The sequence below is a fragment of the Salvelinus namaycush genome, chromosome 14 (assembly GCF_016432855.1).
Source record: "Salvelinus namaycush isolate Seneca chromosome 14, SaNama_1.0, whole genome shotgun sequence".
Classification (NCBI taxonomy): Eukaryota; Metazoa; Chordata; class Actinopteri; order Salmoniformes; family Salmonidae; genus Salvelinus; species Salvelinus namaycush.
The window spans coordinates 9,567,280-9,590,107 of NC_052320.1; the positions used below are offsets into that span (position 1 = coordinate 9,567,280).

Below are 22,828 nucleotides of genomic sequence, written 5' to 3' on the forward strand. Positions count from 1 at the left end.
AATCCAGAGAGCTAAAGTTAGCTATCTAGCTGACGCTAAACCAACTAACTAACTGTTAGCAAACAACCAATTGAATCAAGTGGTTATGGGCACGGCGTAGTAACTTTACACCTCACCCACGCGTTCTTTGGAAAAGCAAGCAACGCCATTGATAAAGGTACGAATGGATTTACAAAGGCAGGCTAGTGATAACCCAAACTGTTAGTTACCATGTTACGTTAGTTTAACTAACTGTCATGTTACCCAAAACAAAAAGTTATTCGGGAGCTTGCGTTCTGCAACTGGGCCTCTAGCATAACTATCTGTATTCTAAACTAAAAAAACGTTTAGGATTATTGCTTCCTCGTAGCTAGTTAGCTACTGTATAGTTAAAATGCTTTTCAATAGATTTTTTCTCTTCTGCTTTTTTTTTATGCATGTCTTGAGGTATGGAATTGTATGGAATTTGTTGTTCATTCCATCGTTACCTAACTGTCATTTTAACAGAAGTGTCTTTAATCACACTGACCCAATAGCAGATTCCGATGACCATGCTAGATTGCGGAGACGCAATGTATAGATCGGCAGGTAAGGGTGGGTGCTCTCGAGCGTCTAGATGTTCTTTACCATTCGGCCATCAGATTTGACACCAATGCTCCTTATAGGAGACATCACTGCATAGATGTCCACATCACTGGCCGTCTCTGTATAGTATACCCAGCGCAAGATCCACTGGTTGATGCTTATATAAAACATTTACGTAAAATAATATACAAACTATCTTAAGAGAAATTAAATAAAATATTTTTTGTTGTTACATTAAACTAATTCTAATCAGTTCCCAACAGGCTCAGAAGACTGAGAGCGGGACATTTCCTAGCGACAATAGTCCTTGTAGTGCTTCTTCCGTGCAGTCTTGGGGACCCAAAAACTTATTGGCTGCAGATATGATACCCGACTAATTAAACACACGTGCTGTACAATTAATTACTGTGGCTATAAATGCCACAAAATCCAACTTCACAATTAGTGTATCCAGATCACTCTATTGATTTAACACGAGCAACTGGTTGCAATGCATCCACTGTCATATCTTCAACACTGTTGTCTCTTGCCCCGTTGACTCTTCACCGCCTCCACGTAGGAGATCCGCTGCGCAGCCCTGATCCTTGACATCTTGACCTCCTTCACCCTAACAGGGCACTCGGGGAAGTCTGGAGTATGATCCCCACCACAGTTACATTTTCCATTCACAGATTCTTCTGTTCTTCATCAACACAATTAACCAAAACAAGGCTGCTTCTAGTCAGCAGAAAGTCACCATTTCCTCCTCCTTCGATATCATGGCGGTATGCAAACAATCATTTGAAGTGCATGTCGCCACCTACTATGCTGGAATGTACGATTAATCATGATCTGCCCAATTCTGTACTACCATGAAAATAAAAACATAACAAATAAATCCCTAATAACTTCTAACAAATGCTGCACTTTGTGCCATGTTTGTGTCCTGCCATGCTGCGTTGTCTTCGGTCTCTTATTGTGATGCGTGTCTTCTTTTTTTTTTATCCCATCCCCACAGGAAGCTTTTTGCCTCTTGGTAGGCCTTCATTGTAAATAAGAATTTGTTCTTAATTAACTTTCCTAGTTAAAGGTAATAAATAAATAAAAATAGGCACCAAAACTGAAGAAAACTGTCTCAAACATGGAGGGACTACCAGGATGTTTTTTTTTGGGGGGGGGGGTTCAAAATGTTTTGCTACAGTTTGGGCTAATGAACACTACCTGGGTTTTGTTTTGAGATAGGCCTATATGGGGTTGTTGTTGAATAATTACCCGGTTTCTTCACATGATTAGGAAGGCCATGTCTGCACCATCATGACAGATGGGGAAGAGGTGCTTTAGCAGCCTGACCAGAAGGCAAGGAGACATGGATGGGTTACAGCAGCTACCTTCCCCTGAGCACCTTGAACAGGTGAATTGGGAGACTAGGCCTGGGGCTAACAGCACAGGCACATTGCCGCTGTGTGGCCCAAACTCTCCACAGACCCTGGACACAGCAGCTGATATCATATGGACTGCACAGGAGGTAGAGGCAGTGGCCTCTGACTTTGGAGACCTGTTGGGGAGGGCAGTGGGGCGGAGAGGTTGAGGTCCCCCATCTCGAGGGTATCATGGAATGGGACTGGCAGCCAACAGAATGAAGGAGGGGAAGAGGAGAGACTGGAGAAGGTGAAGACCAGCCACAGCAGACAAGACAGTCCAGCTGCTGCTACCAACTATACAGGTAAGAGTAAATTAAACCCTTCAGTGAGATCATGGAGCCCAAGTTTGAGTTTGCTGTGAAGTTCAATTCTCTGGAGCTGGATGACAGTGACCTGGCTCTGTTCGTGGCCGCTATCATCCTGTGTGGAGGTATGGTTTACTTCTGCAGGAGTACTATCGTAGTAACTCTGGAACTAGTACTGTTCTGCCCTGATAACCCTGACCTTAATGTTGTTTGTAGCTGCTATTATCCTGTGTGGAGTAGAGGGGAGCTATTTCTCAAGTCATCTTCCCCTAGATTCCTGCAAGTATCCTCTCTCCTCGCCTCCTCAAAACAGATTGGAGAGAAAGGTCAGAGGGGAGGGAACTTGACATTTTTCTTCCAATATGGTTGAGAAGAAGGTGAGAGGATATGATGCGAGGAATAGCAGAAAGGTTGTGCTGTTAGTTGGTAACTTTCACGTCTGTGGTATACCCATCTAACTATTCTCTATCCATCTGCAGACCGTCCAGGGCTGATGAACGTGAAGCAGGTTGAACAGTCAGGACTGTATTCTCCAGGCCTTGGACCTGCACCTTCAGGCAAACCACCAGGACTCCCTCTGTCTTCCCCAAGCTGCTGAACAAGATGGCCGACCTCAGACAGCTGGTCACAGAGAACGCCTTGCTGGTGCAGAAGATCAAGAAGACCGAGTCTGAGACCTCTCTGCACCCACTACTACAGGAGATCTATAAGGACATGTACTGACTGGACCGGACTAAACCTGTACTGACTGGAATAAAACGGACTGGACTGGATTGAAACAGATCAGACATGTACTGACTGGAATAAACAGGACTAGCACTTGCTATGGCAGGAGAACTACAAGGACATGTACTGGTCACCTCAAAAGTAGTGCACTATGTAGGAAATGGGGGGCCATTTCAGACGCACAATGAGTCTGAGCCCTCGCTGCACCCTTTACTACAGCAGATCTGTACTGACTGGATTAGATAGGAACTGGACTAAACCAGATTAAACTGGACCAGACTGGATCTCGCTGCCCCCACTAGTACTTCTTCATAACCACAGTTCAATTTAATACAACTTTATTCAACCCTAGGGCAAATACTGACTGTTGTTCATAGCAATACATGACATTATGTTGTGTATGTATATATTTACAGTGCATTCGGAAAGTATTCAGACCCCTTCCACATTTTGTTACAGCCTTATTCTAAAATGGATTAAAGTATATATTTTTTTGTCAGCAATCTACACACAGTACCCCAATAATGACAAAGTGAAGAAAACATTTTAAAAAATGTTTTCCAATTGATTAAAAGTAATAATAAAAATATATTTTTTTACTTCAGTATTCAGACCCTTTGCTATAAGACTTGAAATTGATCTCCGGTGCATCCTGTTTCCATTTATTATCCCTGAGGTTTCTACAACTTGATTGGAGTCCACCTCTGGCAAATTCAATTGATTGGACATGATTTGGAAAGGCACACACCTGTCTATATACGGTCCCACAGTTGACAGTGCATGTTGGAGCAAAAACCAAGCCATGAAGTCAAAGGATTTGTCTGTAGAGCTCTGAGACATTGTGTGTAGGCACAGATTTGGGAAGGGTACCAGCAAAAATGTCTGCAGCATTGAAGGTCCCCAAGAACACAGTGGCCTCCATCATTCTTAAATTAAGAATGATAGAGGCTGCTGTGTTCCTGGGGACCTTCAATGTTTGGAACCACCAAGACTTCCTAGAGCTGGGCTCCCAGCAATTCTGAGAAATCAGTGGAGAAGGGCCTTGGTCAGGGAAGTGACCAAGAACCCGATGGTTACTCTGACAGCTCTCCAGAGTTCCTCTGTGGAAATGGGAGAACCTTCGACAAGGACAACCATCTCTGCAGCACTCCACCAATCAGGCCTTTATGGTAGAGTGGCCAGATGGAAGCCACTCCTCAATAAAAGGCACATGACAGCCTGCTTGGAGTTGCCAAAAGGCACCTAAAGGACTCTCAGACCATGAGAAACAAGATTCTCTGGTCTGATGAAACCAAGATTGAACTCTTTGGCCTGAATGCCAAGCGTCACTTCTGAAGGAAACCTGGCACCATCCCAACAGTGAAGTGGTGGCAGCGTCATGCTGTGTGGATGTTTTTCAGGGACTGGGAGACTAGTCAGGATTGAGCGAAAGATGAACAGAGCAAAGTACAGAGAGATCTTTGGTGAACCTGCTCCAGAGAGCTCAGGACGCTCTGACTGGGGTGAAGGTTCACCTTCCAACAGGACAACGACCCTAAGCCCACAGCCAAGACGATGCGTGAGTGGCTTCGGGACAAGTCTCTGAATGTCCTTGAGTGGCCCAGTCAGAGCCCAGACTTGAACCCGATCTATCATCTCTGGAGAGACCTGAAAATAGTTGTCAGCGACGCCATTCAACCTGACGGCGCTTGAGAGCATCTGCAGAGAAGAATAGGAGAAACTCCACAAATGCAGGTGTGTAACGCTTGTAGAGTCATATCCAAGTAGACTTGAGGCTGTAATCGCTGCCAAAGGTGCTTCGACAAAGTACTGAGTAAGGAGTCTGAATACTTATGTAAATGTGATATTTCCATTTAATTTTGAATACGTTTGCAAAAGATTTCTAAAAACCTGTTTTTGCTTTGTCATGGGGTATCCATTTTAGAATAAGGCTGTAAAAAGTCGAGGGGTCTGAATACTTTCTGACTGCACTGTAGATGGATGGTTAATTGCTAGATAGATGTGGTTAATAGTTAGATAGCTGGCTAGATAGACATGGTTAATGGCTGGCTGGCTTGCTAGTGGTTAATGGATAGATAGTTAGATAGTGGAATCCTTACAGTACCATGTCTAAATTAGTGCCTTTTGAGTTCCTTTTGATATCTTCAGTAGAAATTGTGCACCAATATTTAATTTTAAAAGCCTGTCAAATTATATGAAGTGCCCTTTTTAATATAGACCTTTTTATTTATATATATATATATATATATATATATATATATATATATATGAATATATATATATATATATATATATATATATATATATATATATATATGAATGAAGGTTTGCCGTTGTGCCAATATTGAGCATTTTGACATAGACCTCAGTTAACCCTGTTAGTTCCAGTAAGATTTTAACCCACTTAATTCCTAAATGTCTCCAAGTTTCACCATCATTGTAAAGCCCTCATTATTTTGTTGCTTTGACAAAGCCATTTCTTAAGATTATTTAATGTGATTTGTTTAAGTCTGTCCCTCCCATTTTAAGGTCAACCCTGTTACGTGAACTGAACTCAAATTTTAATATTAAATAATTTTTTTCAGAAAGAAACATTGAACATCTAATCTCCAAATCACAGAGTTCCAGCAGGTGACCTGGCTCTACTGTTTGGGGGCATTTTCTGGTGTTTTGTGGTGTAAAACTGAGCGGGTAGAGCATAACACGTCAATCAAGATGGACAGGCTAGACATGTTTTAACAATTTCATTTTTTGTGTGAAGCTTTTATTCAATTTCCACTCCGTTGCTCACAACAAGCTTCCATTCCCTGTCACAAAGGGATTTATGGCTGATTTTAAGAAGAAATAGACAAACCCTGTTACTTATATTTGGTACTCTAGTGGCACTTACTCTAGTGGCACTTACTCTAGTGGCACTTACTCTAGTGGCACTTACTCTAGTGGCACTTACTCTAGTGGCACTTACTCTAGTGGCACTTACTCTTTTTTTTACCTTTTGGGATGGGAAAACATGTTTGTTTGTTTTTTATGAAGATGATCATGTGCTCTTTTATAACAATGTTTAAAAAAAAAAAAAATCTGATGTTACTTTTGACCAAGTTACACTTCTCCAAAGGCACTGAATTGGGTGGAATGACCCCGTAACACTAATGGAGACAGGAGAATATTCATATAGAGCTCTTCTTCCAAAGTAATGTCATGAATGGGTACTACTGCCCCAAATCAAATTCTGGTTTCACTTCATATTAGGAGTAAAATGGAGAACATGAGTGCATTAGCAGGTTTGCTATTTATCAGGGATTTGCGTCAATTCAAATCTGGTATCAGGACAAAATGCGATTCAGAGTCACCGAATATACTTTTAAGTATTTTTATTAAACTCAAACGATAAATGGTAAATGCAATTTTCGTATATACGGGTTCACTGTAACACCTCGCAGCGTAGAACAGGGAACTGGCAGAATGTAAGTAAACCGCTGTTCTTATACTGTGATAGACGTAGTTCCACCCGTCTGTTGGCCTATCACAGTAGAGGCTGAGCGTGGTTTAAACTTGCTCAGCCTATCGCCAGCGCTCAGGCTGTTCCCAGCCTCTTGGCGCTCCTTGGTGTCCGGCGATGTTGCTGTGTAGATTACGCTCCCACACCCCAGAGACTGGGGCCAGACAGCTCTGCAACATTGTTTGAGCTATTTGCACCTGCATAGAAAGCATACTGTTCTCGCTCAAGGTTAACCACAGCTTCTCAGCACACTATCTGGGGCAAAATGTTACTTTCAGCACACACACACAGACACCCAGGCCAACAGTTGCTAATATTCAATCACGTGATGTAGTATTGGGTTATAGTGCAATAAACACAGATCCTCACATATTAAGGAAATTACTTATGTTAAAGTATTTTTATGTTCTAAAGAGAGAAGATGGAAGTTGCTTAACGACAAATGGTTTGGGTCAAAAGGAAAACGGATGTTGATTTTTATATGGATAGTGTTCATTAAAAAAAAAGTTATTTCTCTAACACATGAGCATATAGTATACACTTCCTTGGTTGTACTGTATTCAGCTGAATATTGTACTGTTGATTTTCACCTTTAACTTCTATCTCAGAATCGTTTCACACACTACCTTGGATCTATTGGTACTGCTAGCAGTAGAGCTATCTAATAATAGTTAATTTTGTGCAATATTTTACTATTCTACCCTATTGTCAATGTTGAGCAGAATCGGTTGAATCTGCTTGTCTGACTCATATCATGTAAGCTGTTAATTTGACTCCTTGAGGTGTCTTATAAGCACCCATTTTGTGCTTGTTTTTAAGGGAATGTAATTGTAGTTCGGGAATGAACCAGTTAGTGAATTAAATTGTTCACAAGAATAATGGTGTTATTTTTGTTACATTGTACAGATGTGTGCTATCCAGTGTACATGTGAGTAGTTGTATTAAGATACCTGGGTACACATGATAAATGTATAGATTATTATGACCACTAATAACACTGACACATTTTTTAGGCTCTCACCATAGAAGTAGAATGAATAGCACAGGCGCCTAACCCTGGCAAGTTGACTGGTAAACTCATGGGTACACTTGCAATGACTGCCCGGTATTTTGCAATGACTGCCTGGTATTGTGATGCAATCATTTCCATGGTATTTTGGAATGTTCTATTACTAATGCTGGATTGCCATGGTAATGTAGAATGTTCATTCAAATTATATTGAAAAGAGGTCAATGGAACTGCCTTGCAAACGCATGAGGGAAAGATCCCAGAACACCTCATGGCACCCCCAGCAAAATGAGCCTAGATTTAGGCTATTGTTTATATGTGTATTTCACACTATGTTGAGGAATAAAATCTGAGTATAATGCTTGTATGGTTGTCAACCTCAATACATGTTCATGTTATTGTCACCAACTGCATTAGAGTTAAATGACTGACTGGCAGAAACAATTTCTCTATGCTAGCTATGCTACCAGTTAATACAAATGGGAGTTATCATTTAGCTGTCATATATTTTGATTTGAAGAAGTATTGGTCACAAAAAAAATTGATTTGAAGAAGTGAACCTGGAAATGGACTTCTTCTAAAACAGCCAAATATATCCAAATCGGACTTTATTAACCACATTGTGGGCGAGTTACAATACATCAATCATTGTTATATCAGTTTTGTTGAATGTGCGCTAATCTGCCGTACTTCGATTCCTCCACCGTCTGTGTTCCATTGACCTCTTTGCCACATGTGGTTCATGCAATGGAATGTATTTTTTTAATTTTTTTTGGTAATGTCAGTTGACTCAACAAACAGCACAGATTGAAGGGTACACTTCCTGCTGGCATGAGTTCACTCAAAATGGCTGCCAGTCCACCTATTATGCCATCATTGACTTGAATGGAGATGCCCTTTCTATTTCTGTTCTCTCACCTTTTCAGTGATCATTGGTTATGGACAGGTACCATTGTGAAATGTGACTACCCAAGCATGTATTGCCATTTGTTTTGTAAAAATACTGATGGTGAAATCATATTTTCTAGATGCGTTCACTTTGAGAAGTGTGACTCTATTTCTACTTTAGATGAATGGAGAAACAGCAAAGGATCAGTCCTTTTAAACCTTAGTGTGAATTGCTTTCATTACTGGTTCATGTAATGTAGTGGTGTCTGCATGGCTTACCATGACTCAGGACAGACAACGGAGCTGCCTTGTGGATGAAAGCAATATCTGACATAATACATTTGAATGCTGAGAGATTTAATATGAAGCCTCTACCAAAATCACAAAGCCTTTGAACTTTGCAACCACTTATCAAGGATCGTATGTGATTTGTTAGTTGTTCTTGCTACAATGTAATTGTTCTTTCTAGGTCTGCACTCTTAACTTTACATTATCTGGGGTTGGGCCTATATTACATGGCAAATAAAAAGTGTTTATTATGTTGTGGGTCTCAACTACCTCATTCATAGGGCCATGGTAAATTAATGTACTACTTATAACACATATCAAGGCACTGCACAACTGGAAGTCCATTGAAAATGTAATATCTTGTAGGTTTTAGAAGTCTGTGTCCTTTTGTGGGGCCAGGGAAATGTTTCTAGACTATTCTATTGTTCCCAGTTTATCGCTTGGCCACAATGCTCGACCTGAGCTGGCCTGTTCTCATATGCCTCCCTCTCTCCAGGTAGGCTAGAAAATGGACACAGGGATCGGTCAAACTTTGTCTGTCTGTAGTGGCGTAACTAGGCATCCCATGATTTAACTTGTAACATATGGTCTTGAATGCAATTTATTTTAAAGCAATTTGTGTGACAAAATGCATTTAATTTGTGTGCACTACAAGGCCTACAATTTTTATGTTTTCTTCAGAAAATGTCCTACTCCACAGGTCTCTTGACTCATGTTTGCAAACTTGTTACAAGAATGTTGAAAAACATGACCGAAGTTGGACTGACTGATGCTTGAGCATGAGATGCCCTGGTTTGTTCAGACATGGTGGAATGTGCACCAGTAGGTTCACCTTGTGTGCCATTTGAAGTCTGTTCTTGAAAAACATACTTTTTTGACGAACAATAATGGAACGATGTGGGTTTCTGCACGATGACCACTGAATGTTCTTTAATGAAGAGAGGGATTTGCAGGTGGGATTTTTTTTTTTTGAACTGGGTGAGGTTTCTTACACAGCCCATTTATATTTTTATATATATATATAGTTCAGTCTTTGATCTGCTGCAATGTTCAACATTTCATCTGGTTGTAGAGCACAAGTTGTTTTGATCAACGACTAAAACAACTGATTTCTGTTATTGATTTAACGTGTAGTTGAAAATTGGTATCACTTAATAACTTCATTCAAACGTTGAATTTGAAATGCCATTGCTATGGAATTTACTGCCTCCAGTTGCTATAGCTAGTGGTAGAGCCGACTCCAAACTAATTGATTCCTCGATTCCCATTCTCCTATGATTCAGTATTTTTGCAACGAAGGAGACTGAGTGGTTGCCATGGTTACTTTAATTATGCCTATACTGTTCAGCAGCTCAAATCAGCAGGATGGGGAGCGGGGGAATTTCTATTAAGAGGTTTACCATGGATTTCTGAAATAATGATTATGATCACATTTCCTCAATGTAAATATTATGGGGACACCTGTACATTTGGCAGCCAAGCATGAGTTATCAGTGTAGCCTTGTCTAGACATGACTTTGAAAAACTGTATCTTCCCGTCTTTAAAAAAAAAAATAATAATAAATAAATCCACTCCAGGCTTCCGTTAATTGAATGAAATATAATTACAGGGCAGTTTGTAAAAACTAAACCTTTGTGAATCGTCCACGGGAATAACGCAAATGCTTGGATAATAATTACATAAACATCTCAAGTAATACTATCCCCATCTGGAAAGGGCTGTGTAACACTGCAAAGGATGGGTTTATCAGCATAGTGCACCACATAATCCCATGTGATTTGTCAAGGCTGTGCACAGCAGAATTATGACTGAAATATTCTAGTTCCTACACACCACCTTCTATATTCATACAAAATAGGCCTTGTTATAAGTTGATACGCATCATGCTAATGCCAGTTCCCTCTAGAATGCAAAATGTCTTCTTAGTAGGACTCTGCAATATTGAGTTGTGTAAGCTATGCGTAGAGGTTTCAGCTTGTTTTGGGAGTCGAGGAAGAATCGACACCAACCACAGGAGTCTGAGTCGATTCCAAAAATCATTGAGTCGTTCACACCTAGCTTTAACTAGCTAAAGTGTTAAGTTCAATGTTCGGTTAAAAAAAAGGTTTGAACCCCAGTGACACCAGACCCATATTTAGTTACGCCAACTTTTAGAATTCTAGACATTCACTGTCACACGACATTGTTTAAATATTCCCCATGTAATGTTAATGAGGTAACATGGCTGCCATAGAATGTTGAGGTGTCATGTACAGGGCTGTGAAAAAGTATTTGCCCTCTTTCAAATTCTCTACTTTTGCATATTTTTGATACTGAATGTTATCAGATCTTCAACCAAAACCTAATATTAGATAAAGGGAACCTAAGTGAACAAATAACACCAATGACATTTATTTCATAAACAAAGTATACAACACCCAATGCCCCTGTGGTACAAAGTGCCACCTTTAAGCTGCAATGATTCCAACCAAATGCTTCCTGTAGTTGATCAGTCTCATGTCACTATGGAGGAATGTTGACCCTCTCTTCCATGCAGAACTGCTGTAACTCAGCGGCCATTTGTGGGTTTTCAAGTATGAACTGCTAATTTCAAGTCCTGCCACATCTCAGTTGGAATTAGCTCTGGACTTTGACTAGGCCATTCCAAAACTTCAAATGTGTTGCTTTTCAACCATTTTCATGTAGACTTGATTGTGTGTTTTGGATCATTGTCTTGCTGCATGACACAGCTGCGCTTCTCCTTCAGCTCACAAATGGATGGCCTGACATTCTCCTGTAGAATCCTCTGATACAGAGTAGAATTCATGGTTCCTTCTATTAAATCAAGTCTTCCAGGTCCTAAGGCAACTAAGCACAGCGGTAATTGAGTGTACAGGGGCAATTACTTTCTCACACTGGGGAATTGGGTGTTGCAAAACTTTGTTAAATAAGTATAAAAATATATATTTGTAAACTCAGGTTCCCTTTATCTAATATTAGGTTTTGGTTGAAGATCTGATAACATTCAGTACCAAAAATAGAGAAAATTAGGAAGGGGGCAATGTAAATGCATGATAATGCAGAAACCTCATTGGCCCAACTCTTTAAATACATGTCTCTGACCAGGAAGGAGACGCGTTCTGTCTCCTAGAGTCGAACGAACTTTGGTGCGGAAAGTGCAAATCGATCCCAGAACAACAGCAAAGGACCTTGTGAAGATGCTGGAGGAAACGGGTACAAAAGTAGCAATATCCACAGTAAAACGAGTCTTTTATCGACATAACCTGAAAGGCCGCTCAGCAAGAAAGAAGCCACTGCTCCAAAATCGCCATAAAAAAGCCAGACTACAGTTTGCAACTGCACATGGGGACAAAGATTGTACTTTTTGGAGAAATGTCTTCTGGTCTGATGAAACAAATAGAACTGTTTGGCCATAATGACCATCCTTATGTTTGGAGGAAAAAGGGGGATGCTTGCAAGCCGAAGAACACCATCCCAACTGTGAAGCACGGGGGTGGCAGCATCATGTTGTGGGGGTGCTTTGCTGCAGGAGGGACTGGTGCATTTCACAAAATAGATGGCATCATGAGGGAGGAAAATTATGTGGATATATAGAAGCAACATCTCAAGAAATCAGTCAGGAAGTTAAAGCTTGGTCGCAAATGGGTCTTTTAAATGGACAATGACCCCAAGCACACTTCCAAAGTTGTGGCAAAATGGCTTAAGGACACTAAAGTCAAGGTATTGGAGTGGCCATCACAAAGCCCTGACCTCAATCCTATAGATAATTTGTGGGCAGAACTGAAAAAGCGAGTGCCAGCAAGGAGGCCTACAAATCTGACTCAGTTACACCAGCTCTGTCAGGAGGAATGGGCCAAAATTCACCCAACTTATTGTGGGAAGCTTGTGGAAGGCTACCCGAAACGTTTGACTCAAGCTAAACAATTTAAAGGCAATGCTACCAAATACTAATTGAGTGTTTGTAAACTTCTGACCCACTGGGAATGTGATGAAATAAGTAAATCATTCTCTCTACTATTATTCTGACATTTCACATTCTTAAAATAAAGTGGTGATCCTAACTGACCTAAGACAGGGCATTTTTACAAGGATTAAATGTCAGGAATTGTGAAACTGAGTTTAAATGTATTTGTCTAAGGTGTATGTAAACTTCTGACTTCAACTGTACATAAAGTTCATTCTGGAAAGCATTCAGACCACTTTACATTTCCACATTTTGTTACGACAGTCTTATTCTAAAATGTATTAAATAGTATTTTTTCCTCATCAATCTACACACAATACCCCTTAATGACAAAGCAAAAACAGCTTTTGAGAAATGTTTACAAATGTGTTAAAGAAAAAAAATGTATCATCAATAGTATTCTCTAATGGCACACGGAAATATTTATTGAGCCTTTTGGCTTTTGTTATGTTCTTTGTGTAACAGAGTCAAAGATTGTCCTGTAAGCTTTCCCAAAAGCTTGACATTTCTCTACTGGCGCTGCCGAATTGGATCTTTTTTGGAGGCGCAGCTGGTTAGTATGTTGTCAAACAGGGTGGTCGCGTGTTGGCAAAGCGGAGGTCGCAATATCAACTACCATTAAGGATGTTGAGTGCGGAAGCAATACTGACTGCTAAGCAGCACTGAAGCCTGTTACATTTGTTCCCGGCAGGAGCCTTCCTCCCAGGAGGCAGCGAGGACGGCGGCAGCAGAGTGTGGTGCCTCCTCTTTCTCCCCTTGCCCTCCAAACAGACCAGGACCAACTTCAACCTGAGTAAAGATGTGACCTGTGGCATCTGCATAAAGACGGTGTACGAGAAGACCAGCGCTGGGGATAGGCGCTTCGGCATCCTGCCAATCCTTCTGCCTGAGCTACAGTGTCACCTGGAGAAAAACTAAACTTCCAGGAAGAAGTTAGAAAGTAAGCAAATGGGGAGAAATGTTAGTTTTTTGTGGCTTGTTTTAGTTTTTGATCATCTACTGTCGGCAGTGTCCTATCTTTTTTTTAAACATTTTTTTGACTTGTCGAAGTAACCAACAATTTTGCCTCTCTTCCCAAGGGGTTGACAAAAGTGCAGAGTCAGGTCGGCGTTTTACATCCCCAACAAGTACTGGGTGGAAGGGCAACCAAAGGAAACCCTTATCCGTAACTTTAAAGATAAATGCAGGTCAGCTTTTACCATTCTCTCGACCAGATGTCATTATGGATTTCTGGGGTTCTGGCGTCCTAGTTTGATTGTGGTAAACCTCTGTTTCAACTCCAGAAAATAACATGTAGTTTCTTCATGTGTCATGGATGCTGTCCCTTCTAGATGGAGTGTCTCTGTTGGTATTAGCTGCCTCAAGGCTACAGACCCCATCTCCGCCACGATCATCTTGTGGTGTTTCAATGATCATATTAATGTCACACACACACACAGTTCAACATAGATAAATGTAATCTGAAACAGATATTTGTGATATTGTTGTGACCACTCAATGCATTTCTAAATTGTAAAAAGCTTTTTTTTTCTCACCCAACAGCACCATGCCATGAGTCTGGATGACTTGAACAGCTTCTTGACTATGTCATTGTTCTGACTCTTCTGGATGACTTGGACAGCTTCTTGACTATGTCATTGTTCTGACTCTCTGGATGACTTGGACAGCTTCTTGACTATGTCATTGTTCTGACTCTTCTGGATGACTTGGACAGCTTCTTGACTATGTCATTGTTCTGACTCTCTGGATGACTTGGACAGCTTCTTGACTATGTCATTGTTCTGACTCTCTGGATGACTTGGACAGCTTCTTGACTATGTCATTGTTCTGACTCTTCTGGATGACTTGGACAGCATCTTGACTATGTCATTGTTCTGACTCTTCTGGATGACTTGGACAGCTTCTTGACTATGTCATTGTTCTGACTCTCTGGATGACTTGGACAGCTTCTTGACTATGTCATTGTTCTGACTCTCTGGATGACTTGGACAGCTTCTTGACTATGTCATTGTTCTGACTCTTCTGGATGACTTGGACAGCTTCTTGACTATGTCATTGTTCTGACTCTTCTGGATGACTTGGACAGCTTCTTGACTATGTCATTGTTCTGACTCTTCTGGATGACTTGGACAGCTTCTTGACTATGTCATTGTTCTGACTCTTCTGGATGACTTGGACAGCATCTTGACTATGTCATTGTTCTGACTCTTCTGGATGACTTGGACAGCTTCTTGACTATGTCATTGTTCTGACTCTTCTGGATGACTTGGACAGCTTCTTGACTATGTCATTGTTCTGACTCTTCTGGATGACTTGGACAGCATCTTGACTATGTCATTGTTCTGACTCTTCTGGATGACTTGGACAGCTTCTTGACTATGTCATTGTTCTGACTCTTCTGGATGACTTTCTGGATGATGACGATGGTGTTCCCGCTGTACCTGAGTGAATATGACGAGTATGACCTATTCTAAGCCACCCTGCCCCATGGGTTTGGACTGCAATGGGTTGACTAGGGCCTTTACTCTGGCCCCGTTTTTAAAAGACTATTTGTTAACTCACTGCCCCTAAATAGTCTCTCTGAACTGTTAGTACCTATAGATGCTGGTACAAATAATCTTTCCTGGTGGGGAAAAACTAATTTGAGGTTATAAGCCTAGCACTTGCAGACCTGTTGCTTCAAGATCTGTACCACTGACCAACGACCACTGACTCCCTTACTACCATCTACTAACCTTTTGATTGGATCCCAGGGCTGTGTTGGTTGTTGCTTGGAGTCATCCTCTTAGACCTGTGATTGGCTGTTCTCTTGCTGTTGATGGGTTTTGGTTCCATGCAAGTTGATGGGTTAATTTAATTAGTTGGCTAATTGATGTGATGGGCTCCGACCCATTGGTTTGCCATCTGTTGTTCCATTGGTTGGTCCTGTTGTGCCAATATTGTCATTTGCACCATTTAGTAAGTTAGTGAGATTTGAATAATGCTGTGATGTGTAATGTATATATTTTATGTAAGTCTAGATTGAAATGATACTTTGCCTTGCCCTGAGATATGGCTAGACTCCTATAGTGCCATTATAATCTAGCCATGCCTCTTGGCAATACCTTGCCCTGCTATTTTTCACTTGTCTGACATATTTGAGATGCTTATTTAAAATATATATATATATATATATATATTTTTTTTTTACCTATATTGAACTAGGCAAGTCGGTTAAGAACAAATTCTTATTTTACAATGACGTCCTACCCCGGCCAAACCCTCCCTTAACCCGGACGACGCTGGGCCAATTGTTCGCGCCGCCCTATGGGACTCCCGATCACTGCCGGTTGTGATGCAGCGCCTTAGACCGCTGCGCCACTCGGGAGCCCAGATTCGGCTTCATGCTTACCTTTACTGTTGACAGAGAAACTCTTGTTGCGGTGTTGTCATGCTGATTGAAGACCTAATGTTAGATTTTATTTATTCTATTATGTTTTCTATTTTCAAACAGAAAAAGGAATAAAATATTGTTTCACAGTTTGCTGCTTATTTTTTGTCCTGCTGCAGGCATTGGTCCTGCTGCAGGCATTGGTGCAGGCATTGGTCCTGCTGCAGGCATTGGCGATGTCTAATGTTAGTGAATTCCCACATATGCACAAGTGGTATAGTGCATTCGTAAATTCAGACCCATTCCCGTTTTCCACATTTTGTTACTTTAGTCTTATTCTAAAATGTATTAAATTTGTTTTTCCTCATCAATCTACGCACAATACCCCATAATGACAAAGCGAAAACAGGTTTTTAGAAATGTTAGCAAATGTATAAATAAAAAATAACAGAAATACCTTATTTGCCTAAATATTGCGACCCCTGTATGTCTTAGTTGGCTTCAAGTAAAATTGTAGTACTGGTTTGTCTTTGTTGAACCTTTTTATACTGAAGCCAAAACTGTACACAGTGGTTGTGATAAAGACTGCTTGGTATGGATGACTCAAACACACATTTTCAGTATAGCCCCCAAAAAGTGAAAAACCATTTATTGAAATGTGTTAACGTACTGTATGTCCAGGACTCCAGTCAGCCAACAAGAGCTACGTCACCAGGGACCAGCAGTTATCGATCTTACCACTCCAGCTCAGTAGGCGGCGCCAGACCCTCATGTTACAAGTTCACGTCAGGAAGAGGGAAATCTCAAAGTTTGGTGAAAACGTAAACAAAGCATGACATTTTGTATCGCTGGTTAGTTGGAGGCAAAAACCAGAGGTCCAAATTAACAACATATTACGCTTATTTTAGGCCGTTTCTTGTTGGCCATAAGACGACCATGGACACAAATACTTTGTTGCTCCGGTTTGATGGACGCTCCCGGTTGCTGCTCCGTTCTTTACTCTCGGGAGCTACCGGTGCCCGTCGAGGTCTGTGGGTGTTCCAGCGGCAGCGACGGTCAGACCCGGACCGCTGCCTACACACCTGTCTCGAGACTCTTTGCCAGCAGGAAATATGCCTAAACAGTGATGCTCAGACCCTGACAACGTGAGAAAATAGTCCAAACTCGTTTATTCCACTAAAGTTAAACAGTTAGGCTTTTTGGCCTCGTTTGACTTCTCTAGACTGACCAGACTAGTGATGTGTATTTTAAATGTAAAAAAATGCATACAATATACGTTTCTGTTCGATAACACACTGTTCTTCTCCTTAGCAAACCACTTGTGTGCCTGTTTCCAGTTGCCTTCCAACGGAGTCTCGTGTCCTTCCTCCATCTCACCCACCCTTTGCATCCCCGGACCAGTGTCCTTCGCCTGCTAGACTGCCTCAGCCAGGGGGAGCATGCCCCAAACCCCTGGGTGTCTGCCCTGGTCGTACAGCTCCGGAGAGACCTGGGAGCCCCTGGGGGGAAGGAGCCTCTAATCACCCCCCAGTGCAGAGAAAGACTAAGGGGACTATGTGAGCGTCTGAGGGGTAGTAGTGGTGGTGGTAATGATAAAGCAACAGGATGGGCCTTGTGTTTAGGTGGACCAATAGAGCCACAACTGTCCTCATCCTCACAGAGTGGACTAGATGTGGTTCCACAGAGGAAGAGGAAGAGCAGTTGTGTAGATCTGGACTCAGAACCTGAGGACAACGCCGGACAGCAGCGTAAGAGGATGAAGACAAGTCTCTCTCCTGTGGACACTGAGAGGAGTTGTAGCAGTATGGGCTATGTGGTGGGAACGGAGGGTTTGAAAGATGAGGTGGAGACGGACCGGGTGGATTGTGTCATCCCAGAACCAGCTGTGGAACCGCAGCCAGCAGCAGGGAGTCCAAGTGATGCCCTGCCTGAGAATGTAAAGGTGAGACAAATAAAGGACGTGACTTAACTATTCAGTCACATTAGTATTCTGTTGACACCACCGAAGAACTGAAAGTAACTTATGTGTTTTCTTGGTTCAGGCTTCTATCCCTCAAATCAAGGAAATCTTGGAAAGTGAGATGGAGGTAAGATACCTATTTTAATGAAGTGATCATGTCTGAGATGCACTCACTCACATGAAAGTGCCTTAATCCCCTGTTCCTCTTTGTTTAGTGGGACCAGAGCTCAGTGGATGTCTTCAAGGTGCTGAACGACTGTGACCCCTCCCAGGTAGGACTTTTTTAAATTGACACTAAAACGTTAGCAAAATCAGGTCATTCATGAGCACTACTTCCAATAACAACCATTCTCTCTGTAGGTCGAGATCTTATGTAGGATGCTGAGTTTGTCTGAGATGCCAGAACAGACCCTACCTCAGCTCTGTAGCTGCCTGCTGGAACTCTCTCCTGATCTCAGTCACAGCACAGCAGCCACACTCATCAAGAGTCTCCTGCTGGGAAAGGTACTTCACAGTTCATTCATATGTACCCTTTTCACACTACTGACCAACACTGAGCCAAGACAAGCTGCACTGGGCTGGCCTGGTTACCAAGCTGCACTGGGCTGGCCTGGTTACCAAGCTGCACTGGGCTGGCCTGGTTACCAAGCTGCACTGGGCTGGCCTGGTTACCAAGCTGCACTGGGCGGGCCTGGTTACCAAGCTGCACTGGGTGGGCCTGGTTACCAAGCTGCACTGGGCTAGCCTGGTTACCAAGCTGCACTGGTTACCAATCCATCATAGTTTCTTTGCTGGAAAGGACAATGTGAAAATAAAAATCTGAGCCAGCACAGTACTGTTCAAGTCGGCCGTATAATGTGAATAAGACACTAGCTTGTCAGGCTACCTGTATCTCCGACTTCTTCTCCCGTACTGTTGACCTCTGGCAGGTTCTGTTCCTTTCTGAACCTGCCTCACGCTGTCTAGTCACGGCTGTGACGTCACTATGCAGTCGCTACCCCAGGCCAACCTGCCACGCTCTGATTAGACCAGTCCTGGAGGAAGGGCAGATAGGTGAGTGGGAAATACACATTGATCAATTGTGGACTCCAAAATAGAAGAGGATTAACTGTCAGTCAATATAGTATTCACCACGTATGATGTTCTATTCAGCCACTAATCATCAATTCATCTTTCTATTTATATATCATCTCTTTATTTACCACGTACGGTTCCTTTGGAAAATATTCAGAGCCCTTGACTTTTCCCACATTTTGTAACGTTACAGCCTTATTCTAAAATGTATTGCATTGTTTTTCCCCCCTCAATCTAGACACAATACCCCATAATGAAAAGCAGAAACAGGTTTTTATAAATGCTTGCTAATTTATACAAAATAAAAAAACGGATCACAAAAACGGATTTACATAAGTATTTTGTTGAAGCACCTTTGGCAGCGATTACAGCCTCGAGTCTTCTTGGGTATGACGTTACAAGCTTCACACACACACACCTGTATTTGGGGAGTTTCTTCATTCATATCTGCAGATCCTCTCAAGCTCTGTCAGGTTGGATGGGGAGCGTTGCTGCACAGCTATTTTCAGGTCTCTCCAGAGATGTTCGATCGGGTTCAAGTTCCTGCTCTGGCTGGGCCACTCAAGAACATTCAGAGACTTGTCCCAAAGCCACTCCTGCGTTGTCTTGGCTGTGTGCTTAAGGTCGTTGTCCTGTTGGAATGTGAACCTTCGCACCAGTCTGAGGTCCTGAGCACTCTGGAGCAGGTTTTCATCAAGGATCTCTCTGTTCATCTTTCCCTCGAACCTGACTAATCCCCCATTACCTGCCGCTGAAAAGCATCACAGCATGATACTGCCACCACCATGCTTCACCGTAGGGATGGTGCCAGGTTTCCTCCAGACGTGACGCTTGGCATTCAGGCCAAAGAGTTCAATCTTGGTTTCATCAGACCACAGAATCTTGTTTCTCATGATTTGAAAGTCCTTTAGGTGCCTTTTGGTAAACAAAGTTGGCTGTCGTGCCTTTTTACGGATGAGTGTCTTTTGTCTGGCCACTCTACCATAAAGGCCTAATTGGTGGAGTGCTGCAGAGATGTTTGACCAAGGTCCTTTCCCCCAATTGCTCAGTTTGGCCGGGCGGGCAGCTCTAGGAAGTCTTGGTTGTTCCAAACTTCTTCCCTTTAAGAATGACGGAGGCCACTGTGTTCTTGGGGATCTTCAATGCTGCAGACATTTTTTTTGGTACCCTTCCCCAGATCTGTGCCTCAACACAATCCTGTCTCGGATCTCTACGGACCATTCCTTCGACCTCATGGCTTGGTTGTTGCTCTGACATGCACTGTCAACTGTGGGACCTTTATATAGACAGGTATATGCCTTTCCAAATCATGTCCAATCAATTGAATTTACCACAGGTGGACTTCAATCAAGTTTCAGAAACATCTCAAGGATTGTCAATGGAAACAGTCTCATAGCAAATGGTCTGAATACTTATGTAAATAAGGTATTCGGTTATTTTTAGTACATTTGCAAACATTTCTAAAAACCTTTGTCATTATGGGGTGTTGTGTGTAGATTGCTGAGGAAATGTTTTATTTCATCCATTTTAGAATAAGGCTGTAACATAACAAAATGTGGAAAATTCAAGGGGTCTGAATACTTTCCGAAGGCACTGTATATCTAAATAAATATGTATCATCAGGCAGTGCACAGGCTGAGCTGCTCAACAGATTGATAGAAGACTGCCTGGATCCCCACTACAGACTGCTGGTGTTTCAGTAAGACAAACCAACCCATTGGGTGTAATGGATCTAACAACTAGTGAAGTGTTCTGGGTGTATTGATTACATGCATTTTAATACAACCTCTTATACAGTCTCATAAGCTCTTCTTTTGTCCAGAATGACAATCAAAGGCATTTGGTGTGAAGGACTGCTGTCTGTCATTCATGCCCTGCTGGACAAGAAGGTGAACCATAAATCTACTCTACTCAAATACAAACTAGTCCTCTAATGTACCATACATACCAAACCAGACCAAACTATACTGAACAAAAATATAAATGCAACATGCAACAATTTCAACGATTTTACTGAGTTAAAGTTCATGTAAGGAAATCAGTCAATTTAAAATTTAAAAAAGAGAGAGAGTTTTTCCCCACAAAAGGGCTTCATTATAGACAGAAATACTCCTCAGTTTCATCAGCTGTCCGGGCGGCTGGTCTCAGATGATCCCGCAGGTTAAGAAGCCGGATGTGGAGGTCCTGGTCTGGCGTGGTTAAACGTGTTGCAGTTGTGAGGCTGATTGGACGTGCAACAGCTCTGGTGGACATTCTTGCAGTCAGCATGCAAATTGCACGTGTGGCGTTGTGACATTTTAGTAGCTTTTTATTGTCTCAAGCACAAGGTGCACCTGTGGTAATGATCATGCTGATTAATCAGCTTCTTGATATGACACAGCTGTCAGGTGGATGGATTATCTTGGCAAAGGAGAAATGCTCACTAACAGGGTTGTAAACTAATTTTTGCCAAAAATTTGAGCGAAATAAGCCTTTTGTGAGTATGGAACATTTCTGGGATGTTTTATTTCAGCTAATGAAACATGGGACCAACATTTTACATGTGGCATTTATATTTTTGTTCAGTATAGTTCTCTAATGTACCATAGCTATCCAAACCAGACCAATTGATTGGATCGCATTGTATGTGGAAACAGAGTATTCATAAAATCCCTAGTCTCTCATTGATTTGAGTCTGTTTGTATCACTTTTCAGCTGGAGCTGAATGAAGAGCTGTTCACACTCTTCACTGACCAGCTAAGCTCCCAGGCACCTCACTTCACCAAGTCCATGAAGTATGCCAAGATGATGCTCACTGTGCTGACCAAGTATAACACGCATGTAGGTTATTTCAATCAATCAAACGTATTTATAAAGCCCTTTTTACATCAGCAGTTGTCCTAAAGAGCTGTATAGTAACCTGGCCTAGATCCTAAAGAGGAAACAGAGGCACGTTGGCTATGAAAACACCTTAAGTACAGTCTAAAGGTATAACTGTCACTTAACGTCTGTTTGCTGATAGACTGCTATTGTCTGGTTGTATTTGTCCAGGTAACTGTGGCTCACAAACACACACTGTCCTGCTGCTTGTCCTCCAATGAGACATTCTTGAAGAAGTCCCTTCAAGCTGCCCTGAAGAGAATCAAACATTCATGAAATACTGTCTGAATCACAATACTGTTAAACTATTAAATTAATTATAATGCCTGAGTACAGTAAATGGTAGGGTATTTTAAAGTCATTTTACTAAAATGGTATGTCAGCTGTTTAAATTTTTTTTTTTTTACAAGTCGGACGTTTGTTGTTTCATATTGATCTAATGTAAAAATTCTGGAATTCTGCAAGAACTTGCATAGCATACATAAACCTGTATGTATAAACAATGTTGCAAATGTCAGCATTTAACCAATAAGCATTCAGACCCACTAGTTGTAATAAAAGCCAACATGCACAGAAATATTGGTTACCTTTTGGAGAGTGTAATGTCTGAGTCTTGTATCTTGTATTTTTCTGTCAGAGAGACATATGGTACCACAGCATTCTCTTTAAGTCCCGATCACATTTTCTTTCGTGGCATGATGGAAAAAATATCGCAATATTTTGCACCCACCAATATGGCTGAACTTCGTGTCCAGTTTATTTTTGCGCAATTTCCGGGTCGACTTCCTTTCCAGCGCAGCTTGAAGAAGGAGAAGCCGAGAATAGTGAGGTCAGTAAAAAATTATTTTATAAATCGCTTATAATACATTTTTGGGACAATTATTAAGGAATGTATTTCTGTAAATCAGCACTTCAACAATT

The 22,828-nt window shown here is 41.6% G+C and overlaps 1 protein-coding gene and 1 pseudogene across 1 annotated transcript; both read left to right on the top strand.

Annotated features, from left to right (window-relative positions):
* Nucleotides 1-1,861: 1,861 nt before the first annotated feature.
* Nucleotides 1,862-3,334, top strand: LOC120059595 (annotated as a pseudogene).
* A 13,471-nt stretch (nucleotides 3,335-16,805) lies between these two features.
* fance (FA complementation group E) lies at nucleotides 16,806-22,478 on the top strand. Its single transcript, XM_039007916.1, has 10 exons — nucleotides 16,806-17,159; nucleotides 17,326-17,956; nucleotides 18,057-18,101; nucleotides 18,190-18,246; nucleotides 18,335-18,478; nucleotides 18,904-19,027; nucleotides 20,672-20,747; nucleotides 20,871-20,937; nucleotides 21,743-21,868; nucleotides 22,079-22,478. Exons 1-10 carry the CDS (start codon nucleotides 16,951-16,953, stop codon nucleotides 22,181-22,183), a joined length of 1,584 nt encoding a protein of 527 aa, XP_038863844.1. The 5' UTR covers nucleotides 16,806-16,950; the 3' UTR covers nucleotides 22,184-22,478.
* Nucleotides 22,479-22,828: the final 350 nt, after the last annotated feature.

Coding starts and splice junctions, on each gene's coding strand:
- fance (XM_039007916.1), top strand. CDS start 16,951: ATGGACACAAATACTTTGTTGCTCCGGTTTGATGGACGCTCCCGGTTG. Junction 18,102..18,189: donor TCTTGGAAAGTGAGATGGAG/GTAAGATACCTA, acceptor CTCTTTGTTTAG/TGGGACCAGAGCTCAGTGGA. Junction 21,869..22,078: donor TGACCAAGTATAACACGCAT/GTAGGTTATTTC, acceptor GTATTTGTCCAG/GTAACTGTGGCTCACAAACA.